Genomic DNA, 24904 nt, shown 5'->3' with positions numbered 1-24904 from the left:
GCACCAAATCAGCATGTTAGAATGATTTCTGAAGGCTCATGTGACACTCAACACTGGAGTAATAACTATATATTAAAATAGATAACAGTTACAACGTGTCCTAACTACAATAGGTATTCTTTCCATGTTTTTTAGTCCCAACCATCTATTTTAGAAACGGTTTCTATTTTTCTGCGACGTCGTGGCTGGAACAACAACACAAAAGAACGTTCAAACTGTCAACTCATTCTGAACAAACAAGTGTATTATATGACAAATATTGTTCCAGTCACGCAGTATGTTTTTTTAATAATGTTAAAATTGTGTAATATACATCAATTTCATGAATTTGACTATGTACTTACTTCTCCAATTTCCCTTGCCGACAGAGCCCGCTCACGCGCTTTTCTGATTGGTTGTGATTTTTGATTGACTTTATCATGTCTCGCATCGCGTCTGGTGTGGACACGGTTGAGAATATTACTGATTTTACTGTATTTTTTATCAAATAAATATATTTAGTCTTGGTGAGCATAAGAGACTTATTTCAGAAACATTAAATAAATAAAATAAAATAAAATCTTACAGATCTCAAATTTTTAAAGATAGCCAGTAATCGACCAATAACCGTTATGGTGCTGATATGTTGTGCTTCCCTAATAAAAGACAACAAAATAAAAGAATTAACTGAATTATTATTTTTTTAAATCACAATTAATATGTTAATTATGTGACATCCTTCTGCATGAAGATATAGTCCCTGTTAGTACATCTTATATTTTACTACAGCTGAAATGCTGTCTTGACCAGTTAGCAATCTTTTCATAATATGAATTTTGTAATGATAGAAACACACGCTATAAATAAATAACCCTGTGAAAGAGCATCACAACATCTACTGATCAAACAAGACCAGTGAAGCACATCAAACCATGCCAAGCGATAGAACTAATCATGGAGAAATAACATCAAGCGATATCAAACCGGAAAGCTGTCAATAAGCTGGAAACTAAAGTGAACTTCTGTTTTGCCCTTTGGCTTTCCAATGTCGTTTGGTGGTCATCAATCCATTTTTAAAATCTGTGTGCAACCTCACAGACCACACAGTGTAAACAGCCAGGGGCGATTCTCTACAAGGTGAGCAAACACTGGGGCCTCTATTCACCCCTGGCATAGGGCAGGTTGAAATATATATCTCACTATTGCAGGTGCATGGGGCAGTACCACAAGGTCAGGTGCTCTTTGGGCAAAGCGATGCAGTGAGAAAAGTTCGACTTGTAGATGCATCTTTGCTCAATTTTTCATTGCGTGATTGACAGCTCATTCTCTTTGTGCAAATCTACCTAAAAAAACAAAACAAAACAAAAAACAAAACAAAACACGCATTTATGTTTAATGGAGAAAGGCCTTGCATTATTTTCAAATTCATGTTTCACAACTACAAGTTTTGCGCTGTTCAACAAAACAAAACATAAAATGTTGGATATTCTCAAGTGAATAAATGCAGTCGGCTTGAGCGGGAAAAAAATGGCCAAGGGCATTATATCTGTCCACTGGTTTTTATCAATGTTTCTACACATGTGACACTGTACAATGCAATGAGAACAACAGCGTAAGCCACTTTGTTGATGGCTGCCATTGTTGGTCGCAAACAAATTTGTGTACCTAGGAAAGAGAAAAAGCCCTTTTTATGGACATAATTGAGATTTGAATTCAAGAGCCGAAGTCCTCTGGCAAAACAGTGAGGAGGGTTTGGCGATCACTAATGAGCACGCATTGTTTATGGCTTTGTTCATATTCAGTGGACTTATTTAAATACATTTAGCAGCTGGTGGTGGGCCGGTCTGATGATACAGTGTTTGTTTCTGCCAAGCTCTGAAGAAGCAATTTAAGCTTCAACAATTCACCACATTACACATTCTCATTCTTTTCAATGTGCTTAAATAATGCAAAGAAAAGCCAATCGCTTGTGCAATTGTTTGACAGCGCTCACCGAACTCAGTGCTGCTGTATGATTCTGAATAAGTGATTAATCCTTCTCACCTATTGTTCACGTACAATAGAAGCACTGAGCGACTGCATCAGGTTATTATGAGACAGACCTCTGAGGTTTAACAGTGACTGAAAGCAATCATTTACATTAAAAGTCACCGGAGGGTATTAAAGTAACCTTTCATTGCACTGACTTTTAGTTTCAATCCAGCAAAGTCAGAACAAGATCTTGAATTAATTTTATTTATGTAGTGAGTTTTGAACTGAGACTGAACTGAATTTCTGAAGTTCACAATGTGAGCAAAACAAAAAGTTGTATCACCATCAAAAGCATCCTGAGGAGTATTTCCTGAGGATAGCAAAACCGCACTTTTTTTTGTTCAAAAAGGGTCAAAGATGCAAACAAGTATACAGAAACACTGGACACAATGAACCCAAGCAAACATTGACATTTCTCTTGGTCATAAGGCTTGTATCAGACATCTCTTATTTCAAACATTCATAGATTTTCTTTTCTTAAAAAGGTACACTATGCAACTTTTTTTGTTCAAAATTAACAAAAGATAAAATAATGTGTCAATACATCATCAATCCTTCTACCAAAGTGTGTTTTTGTCTTACCCTGATTCACTAATAGTAAGCCTATTATAAGTGTTTTTATTTTAGACCTGACAGAATGTTTTTTTTCCGAGAAATTGCGTACATACGTCACTTGCCCGTGTGCATCTCATCTAAGGTTGCAAAGGGGAAATTTACCAGAAACTTTCCACGGGAACTTAACCTGGGGAATTTTGGAAATATTAAAATTTGGAAACTTGACAGGAATTTATGGGAATTTGAGAATTTATGGGAATTAATTGGAAATTTTAAGAAATTTATATAAATTTATAATATTTATATAAAATGTATCATATAAAAACAAATATAAACTTTTTGTTTGGTCATAACATGAAATAACAGTCATTTATTTTTCACATTCAATTAATTCTAATTTAGTAAATATGTAAAATAAATATATTTTTATTGCAGCAATTGTTATGTTATTTATTTCAGTGTCACATGATCCTTCAGAAATCATTCTAATATGCTGATTTGATACTCAGTTATTATCATTGTTGGAAACAGTTGTGCTGCTGAATATTTTTTTGGAAACTGTAATATTATTTTCAGGATTAACTGATTAATAAAAAGTTAAAAGGAACAGAATTAATTCAAAATAGAAATCTTTTCTAACAATATCACTTTAATATCACTTTTTATCCTTTTACCTTGCTGAATAAAAGTATTCATTTCTTTAAAAAAAAAAAAAGTGTATATTAAAATAGTGTATATTGTTACAAAAGATTTCTATTTTAAATAAATGCTGTTCTTTAAATTTTTATTCATCAAAGAATCCTGAAAAAAGTATCACAGGTTATTAAGCAGCACAACTGTTTCCAACATTGATAACTGAGTATCAAATTAGCATGTTAGAATGATTTCTGAAGGATCATGTGACACTGAAGACTGGAGAAATGATGCTGAAAATTCAGCTTTGCATCACAGAAATAAATTATATTTTTATGTATATCAAAATAGAAAACCATTATTTTAAATTGTAGTTATGTTTCACAATATTACTGTTTTTTCTGTATTTTTGATCAAATGTGCATGTTATGGACTGGGGGAATGCACAGTGCAGTAAGCAGTGTGCTGTGTGAATGTGATTGAGGAATGTGCAGGGTAAAAATTCAACTAAAATTGCATTAAATCTTATTGTTTTAACCAAAATTATGCTGCAAGATGTTTTTTTCAACTACATTTAAGTACCTTGTTATAGGCTAACCTGCAATTTTGCAAATTCCCTGTTTATTCCCATTAACTCCCTTTAATTCCCATATATTCCCGTTAATTCCCATGGAAAGTTTCCAGCTTTGAAAATTCCCGGAATTTTGCAACCCTAATCTCATCATATCCGTAAATAGAGAAAAGTTTATCCGGTTACTTTGACGCATGTATGGTATGTGAGTGGCACAGGGTAGTTGTCACAATGAGTGAGAAAGGTTGACATGGAGCACGCAAAATCTCCAGGGGAATCAGCCGTTTTTAAAAAAAAAACACCGAACAGAGGTGAGTCTGCTAGCAAAAAGAGAAAGCAACAGAGCTTGTAATAAAACGAGAATGAACATTAGCTTCGGAGATGGCAAGAACTGAGGGATTTCAAACTGAACAGATAAATTGCCATATGTAGCTCTCTAACAGAGTTCATTGTAAAGCATTATCTATTGTGAAGGGTAATTTCATTATGGTTGTTGTATGGTTTATGCTTAAAATCACCATAATTATACAGCAGGACAATGTACACATACTGATCAAAGTTTGGGTCAGTAAGATATTAACATCTATTGAGCAAAATACAGAAATATTAAAAGAAATAAATATAATGCTAAGCTGTATTTCATCTTATTTCAGATGTTTTATTTTTTGCTTGTTATCCACTCATACAAACCTCTTATCCTACCATTCAGCCAAATAATATCAGACTAATGCAAAAAATAAATAAATAAATTAAAATAATTCACACGTGAAATGTTAGCAGTAGCACTGGTTATGAAAAAACAGACTGGCCTGAAAAAAAAGAGGCTTTTTCTTTGTCAACAAATGTTTTAAACAAGTAAGAATGTGGTTCAAGAAGGAAACAAAAATAATGAATTTGGGGATATCAAAGAATATAGCAAAGTCATTCACGGCAATATCTGTATTGGCTTTACGAGTCCTTAAATTAAACATTTTCCTTCCTTTATTCAGGCAGGTTTGATGCTATTTTCTGATAAGATTATTTTTAGACTCTCTGAGCTGTCTCTCAATTATCCAACATCACACTCATCTCATAGCATTGTTCCCATAGAAACGCATTTGTCTGATTTGAGAAATTAAAAGCACAAAAACAGGTAAAGCAGCAGTAGCTTTATAGATACAGAAGTAGACTTAGGACAATCCTAAACGGTCCCAGCTGATGAAACAGTCCATGTTTAGTATAGAAACTTTGACATAAACTTGACAGTCTGTGTAAACATCTATGTGATATTGTACACAGCATCCTGACCTAGTAAGTATATAACAGGGGTCCACGACCTCTATGGGCTCCATGGTGGTACTGCAGGGGGACCACCAATTATTGTTTGATTATAGAAATGGGTTTTAGAGAAACACAAAAACAAGTGGAAAAAAAAGTTTGTAATGTTTGTGAAAGACATCTCTAATGCTCTACATTATTTTGATCAAAAAATACAGCAAAAACACTAATGTTGTGAAATATTACATTTAAAAGAACTGTTTCCTATTTTAATATATTTTAAAATGTAAGTTATTCCTGTGATGAAAAAGCTGGATTTTCATCATCATTACTCCAGTCTTCAGTGTCACATGATCCTTCAAAAAATCATTTTAGTATGCTGATTTGCTGCTCAAGAAACATTTGTTATTACTATCAATGTGAAAAACAGTTTTGCTTCTTAATATTTTTGTGGAAACCGTGATACACTACCATTCAAAAGGTTCAGTAAAATTTAAAAACACAGAGAGAAATTTATACTTTTATTCAGCAAGGACACATTAAATTGATCAAAAGTGACAGTAAAGATATATATTATATAATGGTCTATTTCAAATAAATGCTGTTCATTTAACTTTCTATTAATCAAAGAATTCTGAACAAAATGTATCATGTTTTCCACAAAAATAGAAGTAACAACAACTGTTGTCAACATTGATAATAATAACCATTATTAATAATTGAGCACTAAAAATTAACTGATAATAATTGACCACCAAATTAGCATATTAGAATTAAGTTCAGCTACATAATTGTTCCTCCCACATTAAAATGTATTAAGTACAATTAAATGTAACGCAAAAGTCTATGATTGAATATTTTAACGGCTCTGCAGTGTAAGCATCTTAAAGTATATGCAAAAAGTAAATATGTACATTTGATACTATTGGTATGTGAGATAGCCAGGATTAAAATGCAACACTCAGTCTTACGCAATATGTAAGTAGGGGTCCCTGCCCCATCTCTCAGTCTTTAGCCTGAAAAAGATTCCTGGACAAAACTTGTTGTTGTTGTTGTTGTTGTTGTTGTGTCATGTTCATTACAGCAGCTTGGGAATAATGGCATTTTATTTTTAGTCTATTTCACAATACAGTATAATAACTAACCCAACAAAATGACAGCTGTCAGTCAATCATAATGATGTCAACAACACAAACAGGGTGTCAAAGCAGGACCTTGCATCTCTGTCTCACTGTATACTGAGTACTTTATAATGACAGGAGAAGCGAAACTAGGATTCTTCTCTACTTTAGCCAAAAACTCTAACTCCAACAAACACAACATGACATCTAAGATCCTTGTCACCCAAATCCTGAATCTTTAGGCATCACTGAAGATTCATCTGACACACAAGATATCTGACACCATGACCCTCATGAAACCATAGCTCGTTGACAACTGATATGGGACGTTTCTAAATAATATACCAACCTGACACAACAGCAGCAAGAATGAATCATTAAATAAGTTGTTTATGTCGTCCTAACATGAATGTCTTGCTATTAGCTTATTTAACAGCCACTTACCACCGGCTAGTTTGGGTATTCTTCCAATTTTGTTGGTTATTTCCGCGGTGAGGGTGCCAAAGTCCTGCTCGTACGCTTCAAAGTCCGAAGACATGTTGTATTTTTGTTTTAAAAGATTAAAAGAGGGATGAACTGTACTGCGTTACACACTGTTGCTTGTGTCTGCTTCTTATTGACGTCTGCGTCACTTCCGGATGGTGTCACGAGAATTTGTTCACGATCTCTTCCTGTAAATGGTTCCGCCGTGGTGTGAATCGCGCGACAACTGTATTATCTTCCATGTTGAATTATGTTTTAATTATTTTAAAAACGATTTAGACTTTAACAGTATTACAGGCGTTTAACAGCAAGTTCACTTATTCATATTCATCGTGACTGTCGGTTTTTCTTGGACACTGATCGCACGAGGAAAAGTCGAGGTATGTGTTAACGATTTATTTTTCATGTACAAAACAATCTGTTCAGTAATCGAACATATAAAAATACATAATGCTGCCGTCATAATGAAAGATATAACGCATCATCTATGTCTCTATTAGTAACCTTGGCCTTTTTCAAAGTATGTGTCATTGATTTAGGTCTGATATCTGTATTTGTCACTAAAGCTCATTTCTACAGTTAGACTCTGTTTTCTTCTAACGTTATATTTTACTGTAATATATTGAATTAAATTGAGTGGACTCTGGAATCAGATTGACTTTTAGCGGGATGTTTTGTAATCGACCTGCACCGAATCAGTTCTGACAGCAACTGGATAGAGTTTCTGAGTTTATTCTGGTGTTTGGCACTTTTTCTTTTATTTGTTTGCTTGTTTAAACCACAATCTATAGTGAATAATCAGAGAAAGTGAGTTTAACCTAAATTGTGCAATACAGGAGCATAGAAACAAAGCTTTGGGTGTGCCATGGGAACAAGTTGTGCAGCCACTGAAGCACAATAATTGACACATTAACCATTGCATTCTCTTTATAGTCCTGATTTCTGTTTAGCCCTGCTTCATGTTATAATGACATTACTAAAAAAACTGGTCTTAGTATTTTGACGTAGAGATTGTGAGGTAGAACACAAATGGAGAGCGTAGTATTATTGCTTTTTTGTGACAACTGGCCTAGCTTTTACCTTAAAAGTATTTTTAAAATCACATTCCTTTTCAATAAAACAAGGGTTGCAGTGACAAGTATGTAAGTTTCAAAATAATGAATATTCTGTGACATAGTAGGCACAATGTTGTCATAAAAATGTTTTTAACTTATAGAATATCAGATAGATGGATGGATAGATAGATAGATAGATAGATAGATAGATAGATAGATAGATAGATTTGATACACTGTATAAAATGATTGTAATTTTAATTGTAAAAGACTGTAAAAATGAGACCCTGAAAACCTGTTAATTGGTTAACAGCAAGTTCCCGTACTATACAGGGGAAAACTGTTATAGATCTAACCTTACTTTCATGTCATTTTACAGTAAAATACTATTAAATGTACCATTTTTGGAAGTAAAAAGAACAAATCGTAAAAACTGTAAACATGACATTCCCAGAATTCCCTGTGTGACACTTCACATTTGATAGTTTTTAATTGTAATAATGTTTCTTCTTAGTTTTTTTTTTTCATCAGTTATGTACATTAGGGTTTTATGGTACATCTTATGTTGTTAATTTAATGTTTATTGCATTATTTTAGTGTCTTACCATGATGGTGTTTTGTACAGATGGTGTGCACCTTCTATATATTAGTATTTACCTGTTATTAGCTGTTATTATGGTGGCTGTCAGTATATGTAAAAAGTATAAAACAGATTTTAGTAGCATGGCCTTGCTAGTTCAGCAAAAAAGTACTGTTGGATTTACTGGTTTAAAATGTTTTTTTTTTTTTGTTCTTTGTTTTTTGGTGTAAATTACAGGTTGTTCTGTAAACATGTTTACATTTTTACTGTATTTTTTTTTACAGAAATATTCTAGCAACCACGGCTGGTAGTTTTATTTCTGAAAAAAGTACAGTATAGACAGACAGACAGATAGATAGAGATATTGAATTAGATCCCATATTAATTTATTATGTTATACAGAACAAAAGTTAACTGTGGTATTTTGGTTTAAATTGTGGTTACAATGGTAACATTTTGTGTGAGGTGAGTCTTCCTCTTCCATGATTAATTTCTTCACCTGCTTTCTCTTCAGATGGATGGCTTGGCTGTAGCTCAAGGATAGGGCGATCAGGGGATTAGTACGGAAGGATGCCACACGCTGACATAGTCTGGAACTCTAGGAACCGGCTGGCCCCTGTGAGTGGTGACGTAGCCGATCACTGGTTGTTTCGGAGGAGACAGAAAAGATGCCCTTTGACCTCTTTAAATCACTGCAGTAAACCGAGACAACACGCCTGACTACTTCACAGCTGTTACATTGAGGACCTTAAAGACATTGAAATCCAAAAAAAACAAAAAATGAATATTCTCTCTGCTATAATTGTGTTTGAGAACCTCCATGAGGTCAAAAGGCTTTTCCACTGGGGTCCGATCATCGCTCTGACGGTCATTGGCGTGTGCTCCTCCATGGCCATACTAGACTCCATAATCTGGTACTGGCCATTGGACACCACTGGAGGCAGCATCAACTTCATCATGCTCATTAACTGGACTGTCCTCATTCTTTACAACTACTTTAATGCCATGTTTGTCGGCCCTGGTTACATACCTCTGGAGTGGAAACCGGTAAGTCTATTTTGGGGTGTTTTCAAAAGGTTACAGTTTTTTAATGTCTCTTATGCTCACCAAGACTGTGTTTATTAGATTATAAATACAGTAAAACAGTAATATTGTGAAATATTATTACAATTTAAAATAACTGTTTCCTATATTAATATATTTTAAAATGTAATTTATTCCTGTATATGCTGAATTTTCAGCAGCCATTATTCCAATCTTCAGTGTCACATGATCCTTCAGAAATCATTCTAATAAGCTGATTTTGGTGCTTAAGAAACATTTCTTATTATTATCAATTTTGAAACGGTTGTGCTACTTAATACTTCTGTGGAAAACTTAATGTGTTCTTGCTGACAAAATATTCATTTCCTTCAAAAAACATTTACTGACCCCAAACTTTTTAATAATATTGTATGGAAAGATTTTAAAGCATGTGCTTGTATGATATGGTCTGTTTTCTGAAGGTTTCTGAAATCAGCATGTCTAATATGACTTATGTTGTTGTCTGTGTTTTCTAACAGGAGAATCAACAAGATGTAATGTACTTACAGTTCTGTAAATTGTGCCAAGGCTATAAAGCCCCAAGGTCGCATCACTGTCGCAAGTGTAACAGGTAGATTTGTCTAAAAAAACTGACTGGTTTCTATTAATATGGATGCATTTTAAAGTTGAAGTGTGTCATTTTTAATATATATCTTTCTATATATCTAATGGTAGATAGGGAGCGTATATGAGAAACTTGTTTGAAAACAATTATCGATGTTGTTGTTTTTTCTGACATAAATTACACACTTCAGCTTTAAAGGGATAGTTCACCCAGAAATTAAAATCCCTCACATTTTTCCAAACTTCATTGGCTTTCTTCTTGGAAAAAGTCTGTTTTTTGCTTTTCTGATCATACAATAGTCATACAAGTTTGGAACATCATTAGAGTGAGTAAACGATGACTGTTTGTGTGAATGAAATTTCATTTTTGGGTGAACTATTCCTTGAGGGACTCGTTTATGTTGTGCATCGTTGACCAAATGAAATCACTATGTGCTTTATATGTCAAAAAATCATATTTAATATAAAAATGGCTTCTTCCCTCAGGTGTGTGATGAAGATGGATCATCATTGTCCCTGGATCAACAACTGTTGTGGTCACATGAATCATGCATACTTCACGAGCTTTCTCCTGCTCGCTCCACTGGGCTGCATACATGCCGCACTAATATTTATCATGACTACGTACACTCAACTTTATGATCGGGTAGGTGTTTTTTCACATTGTTCTTCCTATTTTTGTTGTAATTCAAATTAATACCAATCAATAGCTGTAGCATGGACACAAAATGTACGTAAAATATTAACTAGGCTAAGCTAAGTTGAGCTTCTGTTCATACATGTTATGACTAAAGGCCCATTCACACAAAAAGAACGATAACTATGAAGTTAATTATGACAATAACTATATTAGCATCCACACTAGCGATAAGACGATAACGTTCTGTTTATTTTTAGTGCGCCCTGCAGTTAAGTCGTCTGTCACTTTAAATGCTCGAGTTCTTTAAAGCAGGATGTATTCTGATTGGCTGACAATGTTTTTATGCTTCTTCATCTGGAAAAACAAATCATTCCGAAAGTGGTCCAACGATATAGCTCCACTGTGCCATTATCATTATGGTTGTGGTGTGTACTCTGCTATTCTTTTCTGTTTAGAACAATTTTTAGAACTATATCTTGATGTTCTGACCCATTTTCTTGGATTTAGATCTCATTTGGTTGGAGCTCAGTGAAGATTGACATGAGCGCTGCTCGGCACATCCACAATCCCATCATGCCTTTCAGCATTGCAGCATTTGCAGCCACTCTTTTTGCACTTGGACTGGCGCTGGGGACCACTATTGCTGTTGGGATGTTGTTTTTTATTCAGGTAGGACATATTGAATGGGCTGCACTTCCATCCCTCACATTCCTGTTTTCTTTCCCACCAAATTAAATAAGATCTATTTAATCCAGGATGTTGTGAGGATGTTCTTGTGAGGATGTTTCCCATAAAAATCCATTTTGATCAGCAATTTTCTCGTTTCTTTTAGATGAAGGTGATTCTTCGAAACAAAACCTCAATAGAAGCATGGATTGAGGAGAAAGTAAGCTTGTCTACAGCATTCTTATCTGCTAAATGAGGTGAACTAATCCAATATCCCTCCCCTAATCCAATACTCAGCAACACTCTTTCAGGAGTTCTCTTTTAAAGACTTCCCTGAACTATGAGTGCTTCGTGTCATCAACATCTACTGAGTGACACAAAGAGGTGTTGAAAGTCTTTAATTGACCAGAATCTAGACCGCTAGAAATCAATATATACTACTGTTCAATATATACTACTGGTCTGTAACTATTCCACCATTTTAATCTCCGTTTATCATTTTAGGTGCTGCTTAAAATATTTTTTAATTAAGTTTAGCATGTTACACAAAAATACTTCATGTTGTCTTCTCAAATGCACATGTATGAACATTCAAACTATGTATTAATTGGTTCTTTGTGACTGAATGATTCCTTATGGAGGTATAGGGCAAGTAAGTCCATAGTGTTACCACCTCTGAATTCAGTCCTGTGGGTTTATTATCACATTAAAGCATGAATCTCTGTGTTCCCAGGCCAAAGACAGAATCCAATACTACCAAACAGGTGAAGACTTCATCTTCCCCTATGACCTGGGCAGCCGATGGGAGAACTTCAAGCAGGTGTTCACATGGTCTGGTAGCCCCATGGGAGATGGAATCGAATGGCCTGTGCATGAGAAGTGTAACCAATATACTCTAACTGTATGTGCTCAACATAATTGATAAATCTTTAGGTATTATAAAACAGTCAAATACAGCTATATAGCTCAGTTTGTAATGATATTTCCATTTCTTCTTTATTCAGATTGAGCAGCTGAAGCAAAAACACGATAAACGTCAGAGGAGTGTGAGTATTGCCGTAAACACTTTTAAACACAAGAGGGCAGCATTTACTAAAGTACTAACACAATGATGACCGTCTGATTCGCAGGTGGAGTACAGAGTGGTGGAGGACTACAATGGGGCTTGTTGTCCTTTGGGAAAGGGACTAAACACTTTCTTTAGGACACCTTGTACAGAGGAACCCAGAATCAAACTCACAAAAGGGGAGATGATCTTTGCTACAAGAGGAACAAAGTGAGCCATCATTTTCAGTTATTTTTGAGAGAAATTGAAATTGAAATTTTAATGGTCCACAGCTTCTAGTGAGGACAGTTGAAATATATATGGTAACTGTTTATCACACATGCTATTAGACCAGCATGTTATAATATATTTTTTGGCAGTTTTTAATTAAATATTATAATATTATATAATATAATATATTATATTATTCAGTATGGCTGCATTAAATTGATTAAAAAAAAAGTGACAGTAAAGACATTTTTACTGTTAAAAAATATTTCTATTTCAAATAAATGCTGTTATTTTGAACTCTTATTTATTCATCAAAGAATCCTGAAAAATGGTTTCCACAAAAAATATTAAGCAGCAAGACTGTTTTCAACTTTGATCATTTTAGAAATGTTTCTTGAGCACCAAATCAGCATATTAGAATGATTTCTGAAGGATCATGTGACACTAAAGACTGGAGTAATGATGCTGAAAATTCAGCTTTGTCATCACTGGAATAAATTACATTTTACAATATATTTTAAATTGAAAAATATTTCATAATGTTACTGTTTTTACTGTATTATCAATCAAATAAATGCAGCCTTGGTGAGTATAAGAGACATTAGTAACACTTTACATACATTTGTTAGTATTTATTCATCTTTGTTAACGTTAACCAATAAAATGCACCTGTTCATTATTAGTGCATGTAAACTCAGGTCCATTAATATTAACAGATATGACTTTTGATTTTAATAATTTATTAGTAAATGTTAGGATTAACATGAACTAAGATTAATAAATGCTTTAGAATTATTTTTCATTGTTAGTTCATGTTAACTAACGTTAATGAATCCTTATTGTAAAGTGTTAATTTATTGTAATGTTTTACAAAAACATTAAAAAAAATCTTACAAACCCCAAACATTTGAATGGTATATATATATTGATAAATATGCTCTTAATCAACAGGTGGTGGATGTATGGGGACAAAGTTCTGAATGAGGAACAGGCTAAAGGTAAGTTTCAAAATGTTTCCAAAATTTTGTTACATGATCAGTAATTAAGTGATTCATAAGTTTGATGTGTAAAATGATATCTCTCCCTATAGCTGAAGTTCGTATTAGAGGATGGTTTCCACGCAGATGTGTCGAGAAGTGTCACTATGACTCCGCGAATAATTCCACAAGTGAAGAAAAGAAAGAGCAATGATACAGAATTGTACATTTCACAGCTCGCTTTGAACAGAGGACCTAATATAAGGGCCTGAACCCTGCTGAGATGCAAATATCTTTCTGATTCTTTTGTAAAGCTGTTCAATGGCACCAGCGCTTAGTGTTGAAGCAAACTGATACTGACACCCCAAAGTTATTAACTTTGTGTAACTTAATAACATTTCGTTTCCAAAGAACACCTGCCAGAGAAACATGAGAGTTTAGAAAAAAAAAAAAAAAAAAAAAAAATGGGATTGAGGCATATGGCAGCATATTCTTTAAAGGGGGTTATTAAGATGTTTACTTGAAACTTATTCTTGCCTTTCTCTTTCGCTTGCTCTCTCTCGTATATTGATGCCCACACTGATTATGCAAAGCCTTTTTCCAGTTGTAACAAAGTCTTTGTCATGCAAATTTTCTGAATTGTTTATATAGTTGGAAATAATTTTACTTTATTTTTGATGGCTTTTTTTTTTTTTTTTTTTGGTAAAACTGATGTCAACCTCAAGTTTTCAGAGACAAATAAACAACCATGATCTGTAAAATAATTTCTTAATTTTATTTCCTTCGTATTTTTAATGGAAAGCAACAACAAAATTAGTTTCTACTCCACAAAGCACATATATGTAAATATAATTGTTTGTTTCATTGATGTATTAATGTTTTCACATTTTCTTCCTTGGGGAAAAAATAAATTAACATTCTTTGGTATTCATTAAAATCTCTTAAGGCTGTTTGTACATTTGTTTTATAATAATATATCCAGAAAAAGCATGTATTTCTTTTTGGCTGTGATGATGAATGAAAGTATCTTGAGCACATATTAATAAATGTAGAGATGGTTGATGCAGTGCAATGCTAACAAAATATTTTAATCTTCGAGCAAATATAAAAACATAACACAAAAAGCACTCATAAATATGTGAACCCGGGTTACTCCACAGGATATCTCCAGCTTTTTTTTTAGTGCATGTTAGCATAAAGACTCTCAATCTGAACTTTGAAGAATTTTACGAGATCTGCCCGTTTGGCTTTCAGTGTTGGAGTGAGAAGACCGTTTTCTATAGTGAACATGTTGGGATGCAGGTACAGGTCTTTTACCTTGAAGAAAAGAGTACAAACCTATATTAGCCATGTGGTTTTCTTTTTGTTTATGGGAAAAATGCATAAAAAGACTTTCCACAGTCTGTCTTTTCTATATCCATGCTATATCCATGTACCATGCACTGCATATGGCCTATATATAGCAGTGTCTTAACATTGATAGTTGCCTATGAATCTTAAAAGTGCTTACTTGTTCAAAGGACTTCAGCCCAGCTTCACGTCCCAGCTTGATGAGGTCAGAGATGATTGCTTTCTTGATTTCCTACAAAAACATGAAGAGTATTGAGCACTTGCTTGCTGTATGATATACGTGTGTAAACATATAACTATTTTTGAAAGTTTTACACAAGTAAACTAGCAGAAATCCTTTAGATTAAATCTTTCGTAAGTCATGTATGTATTTTCGAATGTAAAGTATGTAACTTAACAAAGCATACCTGATTTTTACATAGCTCCTCTAGTGAACCTTTCACTCCCAGTTTTTCTGCAAAAGCTGGCAATATTTCAGGGTCTGGCACCACTATGGCCACCAATGAGGACTGGACACATTCAGTTAATGATATTAGGCTACATAATACTCAAAAATGTAAGACCAGACATTTTTATCATCAAGGAATTGATATTAATGTTACCTGTAAACTGTCACCATGCACAAACACTTGGGCGACTGGAGCACTTTGAATGTAAACATTTTCAATTTTTTCTGGTGCAATGTATTCGCCTTGGGCGAGTTTGAAGATATTCTTTTTCCTGTCAATTATCTTCAACACTCCACTCTGGAAAATTGAACACAAAAAATATCTTCCACATTAAAATGATAACTTTTATCTCTATTTCAAACACACTACCATTTAAAAGTTTGTAATCGGTAAGATTTCTTAATGTTTTTGAAAGAATTCTCTTATTCTCAACAAGCCTGCATTTATTCATATCAAAAAATGTAAAAGCAGTAATATAGTGAAATATTAATACAATTTCTTAAAATGTCCTCTTTATAAACAAAGCATTTATTTAATCAAGCTCCAAAAATGGCTCGTTTTGATATTGTGGAATGTGTGACATCACACAGGCAAATACATTAGCATATGCCTGCTTCCAGAGTAAGTCACTGACGAATAGTTACACATCATCGCACCATAGGCCCCGCCCACTGGCATTTAGTTGCTTAACGGCTGGCATTTGCCTACATTGGATGTGAGTGACATGTCACATCGCATCAAAAGCAAATAGATTCCATTAATCACTGATGCTGTCTACACTGTATACAGTACAGCATTCAGTTTCTGACATACTTGGCACACTTGAGTCTGTCGACAACAGGACAAATGGAAGAGTGAGAGAACTTTCACTTTGACGTGTCAAATTTAAACAGCTGGTTTGTACATCTCTACAGACCTCACCCCTCGTTTACACTGCACGCGTCTGCGGCGCGTTACGGCTGCAACGCGGCTACCGGAACTGATCCGCGGCCACTCTAGTCAATGCTTGTGTTTACACCAGCCGCGCCGCAGCACGTTTCAGAAGCGTCCCAGAAGCGGCTCAAAGCACCGTTTCACTAAAGATAGGCGCCAAGTCTATTTTTGACATATGCTGCGTCCAAGCCACGCAGCTCAAATACAAAATAACATCACTAGGAGGCCAGAAATTGATGACAAGAGATGATTGTTGAAAAGTGTATTAACTTTGTCCTTGGGGATACAGCAAAATAAAGTATGGCATAGCAATAAACACAATTAAACCGGACAAAATATAACCATTTAGCCATTAACAACGCGAAAAATAAAGGAAAACAACGTCGGACAGGCAAATCTAGTGGTCTCGCAAATCCAGCCGCTTCGCTTCTGAAATGCTTCTGGTATGAGTTGAAGACGGAACAAAACCTAGACGCAGATGCGTGCAGTGTAAACAAGGGGTCAGTCTATGTTTGTTCAGAGCATTTTGTTTTGTAAACAAGGCACAGTGTGCAATGAACGTTTGTTGAAAGATGAAGCAGCCAACTATATTAGATCACAAATCGTAAGTAAATGGTTTCATAATGCTTTATCCATATAAAACTGTAATTTACAGACAATGTTTTCAAAACACTTACTCACATGCAATAGCAAGTGGGCGTTGGTACTGTTTCCTTTGCAATAAAGTTAGCCAATGTTTTCAAATCACTCACATGCAATAGCAAGTGGGCATTCATACGGTTTCCAATGCAATGATGTTAGCCAATCATAACAGTGGCCATTTACAGACAAGCCTTAAAGGAGTCGCCCCTTAAAAACTGATCATTTCAGACATAGGGGCAAAATGAAGGTTGAAAATAATAGTTTTTCCTCATATAGGCTATATTTGTTTTTTTGTGCAAAAATTATAAGTGAACCTCAAGGAACATTTTAAAATAATAAAACAAAATCCATGTCATGACCCCTTTAAGAAAGAGAATCCTAAAAAGTAACAATATAAAGATAAATATCTCACAGGCAGCCATTTGCCAATATCTCCAGTGTGCAGCCATCCATCTTTGTCCAAAGCCTCTGCTGTCTTTTCTGGGTCATTGAGATATCCGCGGAACACATTCTTCCCTTTGACGCAAACCTGAAACGAAACACCAAAGCTATGAGAGGTTTTAATTACATATTGGTTTATGGTTTATAAAATGGTGTTCCATTACCTCTCCTTCACCGTTGGATGTAAAGTAATTCATTTCCTCAACGTCGACAAGTTTGACAATATTACATGGAATAGGAGCTCCGACATGCCCTGAAATCAATCATTTGAAATTGAAATCAGTGCTCAGTGTTGTTTGATGAACAAAATATATTTTCAGTCACAGGAACCCACCAGTTTTCCAATCTCCTGGTATGGTGAAAGAGCAGGCCGCAGTGCACTCTGTCTGGCCATATGCCTCAAATATCTGGAAGCAGGCCAGTGATAAAGGGGTCAGAACTGGGTCACTGTGACACCAAATCAATACACACACATACACACCCTTCTTTGACAGTGCCCATGTTTATTAAGTACACAGTAAAGCACCACTGCATCATACTGTCTTTTATTACCATAGAGAATTTATAAACTAAAACAGAAGCCATATAGTTCATTGATTTTTGGTGTCATACTCCTATTTCTTCCTTTCTTACCTGGCACCCGAGGCATGCCCGAAGAAAAGAGAGAACAGATGGAGAAATGGGAGCAGCCCCCGTCACCATCACTCTCACACGGCCCCCCAAAGACTCCTGCAGAAGACAAGTCAAAAGTTTTCAGAACCATTCCTCGCAGGAGCACCACTCTTCCCCTAAAACATTCAAAAACCCTCCCAACTAGTCTGTTGAGGATACCTGCACTTTGTGAAAGATGAGTTTATCCCATATGCTGTCATTCCTGATAATGCCCTGCTTGACCTCTGCACATTTCCTTTCAATGGCAAAGTTCAGAAGCCATTTCTTTAATGGAGTCTTGGCCCCACTCTGAACCTGAGAAGGCAGCAGAAAGTGGACAATGAAAGGCTTTTAGAGTATTTCATTAAAAAGCATATACCTCAAACTCTTAAGCGTTAAACTTTGGTGGGTAACACATCCCACATGTTTGCGCTACGCGTGTGAATGAAGCCTCAAACTGTGTTACAATAAAAGTTATCTCTTTAATATAAGTGTGAGTTTAGACAGTGCAATAAATGATAAGCTGCAGAACATTTTGTTGATTGGCTGATTTATATTACTGCTGTGTCCACATACTTCTTTTATTAGTCTATAATAAATGTGTGTGTGTTGTGTGTGTGTCTGTGTGTGTGTGTGGTCCTCGTAAACCCTACATTGTGGGGACAAAATGTTCCCGCAACAATCTTTGACCTTGTGGGGACATTTTTGGTCCCCATGAGGAAAACAGCTTATAAATCATACAGAATTATGTTTTTTGAAAATGTAAAAATGTATTAAGTTTTCGGTGTCAGTGCCGATAGCCTCGTGGGCAGAGCGTCAATACATATACACGAGTGAGTGTATGGATAACGTTCCATCTATGAAATATTACCATGCCATGTAAATTTGGCAACGGCCCCAAAAGTGACTGTGTGTAGTTTCAAACCTTATCATAAACACGATTCAAAAGACGTGGAACCACTGGGAATACAGTGGGCTTCAGGGCTTTCATGTCGTCTGGTAGAAGTCTGATATCACCTTGGAAAAACCCAACTCTTCCCCCTACACTGTACAGCACTGTCTGATACACATAAATAGGAACAAGCAAGCATGACTTCAGTGTTCTTCTGCAAAAAGAAATCCATCTATGTCATTTATAAAAGATTCTAGTACACGACACTGAAAATTTGAAAGTTCTTCAAGAATGTTTCATCAAAGATGACGGTGAGAGCCAGATATGAAAGAGCGGCTTACCTGTACAACTCTTTCAAACATGTGCGCCAGCGGCAAAAACGAGATAGACACGTCGGATGGAATGGGAACAAAAACACTCTGAAGAAACATAGGTTTGACATCGAACATTAAAAATCTACACTCCCACAGAGATTAAAAATCATGTAGCCATCACTGTATACAGCACCTCAAAGGTCCTAACCACACCGGCTGCATCTGCTACCACATTTTCATGGGTCAGCATGGCTCCCTTTGGATCCCCTGAAGCAGAGAATACAAAATTTAAGCTCATACACTTAGAACTCACCACAAAATTCACTAGTGGTGGAACAACACTGGCTTCACAGATATAAATGTGGCCTGTTGTGTTTTTTTGTGGTCATGAAGCAGAATAGAAAAGATTGCATCACACTTACCTGTGGTTCCACTGGTAAAGCAAATAATACTTAGGTCTTCTGGCTTAGGTGGCTGAAAAAAAAAAAAAATCAAAGCACATTGAGTTTATCAAATACATTAATAAATACTATTTGCTAATTCATAGTTCATAATTAACCTATTACTCACAACTGGCTTGTGATGGTTGTTCTTTCCCAAGGCCTAAAAAACACAAATGTTTTTAAATATATATTGTGTTCTGGGACAATGAAAGATATCAGTGCCTTTAATATTTTGTTTTATTGTTTCATTATTTATACTGATCAGAGAGCGCTATCAGTGTACCTCTACATCTTTTAGAGACAGGATGTCCACACTACTCTTAGACCCTCTATCAGTCAATGCTGCATCATAGGGGTCCATGAGGATGATGGTTTTCAACACAGGAGTATGGTTTTTCTCACAGTTTTCTAGCAGTATTTCTGCTTTATCCTGCTTATCGCATATCACTGTGGATATCTTTGCTGCAAAGAGAAAAAAAGATTACTTAAAAAGGTTTAATCATATGTAGAATACAATTACTGTGGGATTAAATACTAATAAATACTTTAAATTAAATATGTTAAATGAGAAAGTTATAGTTATAAAGGTAAAGATATTACACTACCGTTCAAAAGTTTGGGTTCAGTAAGATATATGTTTGTTTGTTTGTTTGTTTTAAAGAAATTAATACTTTTGTTTAGCAAAGATGCTTTTATTTGATCAAAGTTGTTCTTTTGAACTTTCTATTCATCAAATAATCCTGAAAGCACAACTATTTTCAACATTGATAATGTTGAAATGTTTCTTGAGCACCATATCAGCATATTAGAATGATTTCTGATTTCCGAAGGATTGTGTGACACTGAAGACTGGAGAAATAGCTGCTGAAAATCTTTGCCATCACAGGAATAAATTACATTTTAAAATATATTAAAAAAAAAAAAAAGTTTTTTTAAACTCTCATAATATTTCAAAATATTATGGTCACATGTGGCTGCAATAATCGCATAACAATGGAGTATAAACTGGGAACATGCAGGAAAATACAAGGAATCAAAATCACTTAAAATACAACAATGTAAAACATAGACAACACCGAACAAAGAGCTGGGAGAACTGGGGGCTTAAAAACACAGGTTTAGATAATCAACCAAACATAAAACAGGTGCGTAACACAATCAGTAAATTAACAAAGACCGAAACACAGGCAAACAGTAACAGACCAAATCCAAACTAAGGGTGCATTTACATGACAATGATGTAGCTACTAAAAACTGAAAAGTTTTTCCTTTACGTTGTTTGCATACAGACGACAACATTATCAAAGCAATCCCTGTTCACACGGATCAGTGAAAATGACCAAAAACGCTGTGTTATATATGCCAGGCCAGTAGTTGGAGATGTCACTTTGTAAAAAAAAAACGCACCTATAGACTGAACACGTAATACGCATGCGCATAACATCACTATTTTCATTACTGAAATAGAAAACAAGTTATATAATTATGTGAAGGTAAACAAGGCAGCTTGAACTCTGGAAGAACTCTGAAGGAAAAAGCAAGGTCACTAAGTTCACTATCTTCTTCTGAAGGATTAGAAGTCAGCGGTTCAGCAGGTGTGATCCCTAAAGCTGCTTTGACCAACACCTCTAATGAAGCATACAAGCAAGCAGGCTTAAGTACCTCTATTAATGATGAACACAAGAGCCTCAGGTCCCAAGGTGTCGTAAAGAGGCACTGCCACCATGGAATAAGTATAGCAGGCCAGCTCTGAGATAATCCACTGAAAATAGGGAAGAGAGGTTTAAATAGCCTTGTTTTACTGGCTATTTTTTTTTTTTTTTGCCATATTTTTTTTGTTTGTTTATTGCATAAATGAAAATAAACAAGCCTTATCTTATGTAGTTTTGCCTTTCAGTTGAATTTATCTTTTATTAAGAGAGTTGGATATTTAAAGTGAAAAAAGACAATAATACTGATGATAATACAGTATGATATAGTGCAAATTTTGATTCATGTTTAGACTTATTATGTCACCTCTGGCCGGTTCTGGGCAAAGATGCCAACAGAGGATTCTTGTGATGGCTTTTGGCCACGGTGGAGAAGTCCAGATCCCAAGAACTCAGCTCTGTCTGAAACCTGAGACAATCAGAGGCAAGGATTGGAACAAAGACCTTAGTTGTCCTCCCTCGTTAATTATAAGCAAATAGATTCTGTTTGTGGTTGGTACAAATACCTGTTTGTATTTAAGCCACTGATAAGGTTGCCCCTTCTTTCTGTACCCCAAGCACAGTCCATTTCCTGCATGATAAAGATGAAATGTCATACAGACCATGTTAACAGAAGACAGATCATGTTAAAGTGAGTGGATATCAGATTGGATGCACCAGGGATGTGAACTAACTTGTATAGCTATCATAAATGTAGGACTTCATATCAATATTCAATGATGAATATCAATATTTAATGATGCTGTAAATTTTGACCTCATGACTTCTCACCTGAGACACGTAGTCCTCTTTGAAAAACATCATATAGAGTTTTGGCATCCTCATACATGTACGAGATCAAGTTGTCATCTTTCAAAAGTGCTGATTTTCTAGCGCCATCCTGTAAATAAAAATTGCAAGATATTAAACCATCGAAGCGCTACTATAAACGACTTTTAGAATCATAAATAAAATCAGATAAAATCAGACACAAGAACCTTATGAAGTGATACAGTACACACACTACTATTGTCACATTCTAACTTGGTTTCTGTTCCTAGGACTCTTAGTTTATATGTTCTTGTTTCCTGTTTTTAGTTCCTGTTTCCTTTGTTACCTTGGTTCTCATGTGCTATTTTCTCTCCATGGTTACAGATTACATTCACCTGTTTCTAATTTAGTTATGTCTGTGTATTTACTCAGTGATGGATTAAAACATCAGATCCCCCCCCCCACCCCCCCTTTTTTTTTGATGGTCCAGAGCCCACGTCGCCACGGATTCTCAATTAGTGGAAATGTCCCGGAGAATGAGCCTGTGACCATATCTGTCCTGGAGCTTGACCCAGCGCCCATGTTTGACCTTCTTAGATTCCACTGGGGTCCTCCATCATCCCTGGGTTCACCTTGTCCCTCACTCCCACCAGCTCCACCGCAGTCTTCTGAGCCCCTGGCTCAACCTTGGTCCTCCAATCTTCTGCCTCCACCTTAGTCCTCCAAGCCTGCGCCATCATTCTGGTTGTCAATCCCTCCAGCTCCACCTTAGTCCTCCGAGCCTACTCCGTCGTCCTGGTTCTCAATCCCTTCAGCTTCACCTTAGACCTCCGAGCCTGCACCATCATTCTGGTTGTCAATCCCTCCAGCTCCAATTTAGTCCTCCGAGCCTGCTCCGCCATCCTAGTTCTCAATCCCTCCGGCTCCACCTTAGTCCTCCGAGCCTGCTTTATCATCCTGGTTCTCAATTCCTCTGGCTGCACCTTAATACTCAGAGCCTGCGCCATCATTCTGGTTGTCAATCCCTCCAGCTCCACCTTAGTCTTCAGAGCTTGCTCCGTTACCCTGGTTCTCAATCCCTCTGGCTCCATCGTAGTCCTCCGAGCCTGCTTCATCGTCCTGGTTCTCAATCCCTCCGGCAATTCGCAAAACTAACCTGGTACTGGTAATTACAGTCGGACTAAAGCATTTATGAGATGTTTTAAAAAGACAAATTATTGATTTATTATATTGCTTTAAAAGTGCATATTAAAGTTCAGCTGACAAATGATTGCACTCACCGCAACGCCCACAGTCTGCTGGTTGAGGTCTGTGGGTGGCTGCAGTGGTTTCGGCCTGGTGTTGAGATGGACCAGGGCTACAGCTGCGAGGCTGAACAGAAACACCAGTCCTGAAGTGGACAGTGGGGTAAAAAGGAACTCTAACAAGAACTGCATAATGTGCAGGGTCTGTTGGAGCAGCTGAAAAAAATAAAACAGTATTGAAAATAAAATTTCTGGAATATAGAGGGGCTGTTTCATACATAACATACATAATTTACTTCTATGTGGTCATATTTACAGTAGGTGAATTTACAGGAAAGTCAAGGTCCCTGTAATTACATTAGCACTGTTTTGATGCTGTGCTGATTAGAAGATACTGATGAAGACAAATCAGTTTGTTCAAAGGTTGAAGAACACGGTACAGTCCAACTGAGAAAAAAACTAATGTGTCTGGCTGTTAAAGAAAACTATGACAAAAGCAGTGAAATTCCTTCTTAACATCCTCCAGTTGCTGTTCCTCTAGTATTCTACATGGCCTCCAGTATTACACACGGCTATTATAATAATGCTATTGGATTTAGTACATTATCTGCCTACCCATGCATTTATGGAGGCCAAAGTCTAGCAATGGTTGTAAAACCTTTTCCAGTCTCAAGAGCATCAACTACCCTTTGTAAAAGTACAAAGAAACGTTCTTTTATCGATATATACACCCTTCTTATTAAGAATATACTCTGATATTGCAACAATCAAAGTCTGGTTTTGGTTTTTGTGCATGGCCAGCAAATTCACACCTATGTTAAAAGTCATTTTATTCATCAGAACTCTGACTCAAATCACCCTCACAAGGTAATTCTAATAAAGGATTCTCAAACTTATTCTGACCAACCAAGTTAAATGCATCTTCCTCTATGGTTACAAAACCTACTTGTAGTTAAAATTAAAAACATCCCTACTATTTTGATTTTTAATTTACAAAATTATTTTTATATTATGCAGTTTTTGTTTAAAACATGCATAACAATAAATGCAAATTTATATCAGCACACCAAAAACATCAGCTGTCATGCGTAACATTATGTTTACATGTATTGGTATATGGATATGAAATTAAGCAAATAAAAAGATGGAAGCTCAGGTTTTTTAGAAGCAAGCACCTGGGTAACCTGCAGGAGTCCGGTATGTCCGTCAGGTGATGGAACTGGAAGAAAAACTCCTGAGAGACAGTCCCTTGCGCAGGTTTGCTATAGCCACAAGAAGACTGAGGAGAAAGGCATGGTCTCAGGTCCAATAAAACTAGCACATGAGTGACCTTTGAACCAATTCCTGCTATCTGTTCCCTGATAATACAAATGACTGAACAAAAACAGAATCATCGGCTATACAATGAAATCCTGTGAAGTAAATGTGTGTTGCACAAGCTTCACAAGTTTGTGCTTTAATGTCTGCATGCTGAGAAGCTAGTATAAAAGGTGGACTATGACATTTGCCTTTGCTGGTCAGTGTGACATTGAATTGCATGCAGTGTAAAAGTTGGGTTTAACGTTGCAAAGTTCAGGTAATCATATTATCGCTAAGATCCATGTGCCTTTTACCAG

The 24904-nt window shown here is 35.8% G+C and overlaps 3 protein-coding genes across 8 annotated transcripts in view; 1 reads left to right on the top strand and 2 right to left on the bottom strand.

Moving 5' to 3' along the window:
- vti1a (vesicle transport through interaction with t-SNAREs 1A) overlaps positions 1-6779 on the bottom strand; it is a 133679-nt gene extending 126900 nt beyond the window's left edge. For all 6 annotated transcript variants that reach the window (XM_051913952.1, XM_051913950.1, XM_051913955.1 and 3 more), the window contains exon 1: positions 6592-6779. In XM_051913952.1, coding sequence (XP_051769912.1) covers positions 6592-6685 — 94 coding nt within the window. In that variant the 5' untranslated portion in view covers positions 6686-6779. The remainder of the gene's footprint in view (positions 1-6591) is intronic.
- A 3-nt stretch (positions 6780-6782) lies between these two features.
- Positions 6783-14407, top strand: zdhhc6 (zinc finger DHHC-type palmitoyltransferase 6). Its single transcript, XM_051913949.1, has 11 exons — positions 6783-7010; positions 8779-9311; positions 9827-9918; positions 10398-10557; positions 11059-11220; positions 11384-11437; positions 11951-12118; positions 12222-12263; positions 12348-12493; positions 13445-13491; positions 13584-14407. Exons 2-11 carry the CDS (start codon positions 9045-9047, stop codon positions 13682-13684), a joined length of 1239 nt encoding a protein of 412 aa, XP_051769909.1. The 5' UTR covers positions 6783-7010; positions 8779-9044; the 3' UTR covers positions 13685-14407.
- On the bottom strand, positions 13907-24600 carry acsl5 (acyl-CoA synthetase long chain family member 5). Its single transcript, XM_051913948.1, has 21 exons — positions 24464-24600; positions 23325-23504; positions 22066-22174; positions 21801-21865; positions 21602-21703; positions 21248-21347; positions 19869-20047; positions 19713-19745; positions 19565-19616; positions 19336-19409; positions 19170-19247; positions 18862-18996; positions 18117-18251; positions 17919-18014; positions 17620-17692; positions 17450-17538; positions 17257-17373; positions 15423-15566; positions 15228-15329; positions 14981-15052; positions 13907-14787 (listed from the first exon to the last, which is right to left on the bottom strand). The coding sequence occupies exons 2-21, from the start codon at positions 23478-23480 to the stop codon at positions 14650-14652; spliced, it is 2049 nt and encodes a 682-aa protein (XP_051769908.1). The 5' UTR covers positions 23481-23504; positions 24464-24600; the 3' UTR covers positions 13907-14649.
- Between the last annotated feature and the right edge of the window lie 304 nt (positions 24601-24904).

Source organism: Ctenopharyngodon idella, chromosome 12 (genome assembly GCF_019924925.1).
Source record: "Ctenopharyngodon idella isolate HZGC_01 chromosome 12, HZGC01, whole genome shotgun sequence".
Taxonomy (NCBI): domain Eukaryota; kingdom Metazoa; phylum Chordata; class Actinopteri; order Cypriniformes; family Xenocyprididae; genus Ctenopharyngodon; species Ctenopharyngodon idella.
The sequence above is the reverse complement of the archived record's forward strand: the minus strand, read 5'-3'. Positions and strand labels throughout refer to the sequence as shown.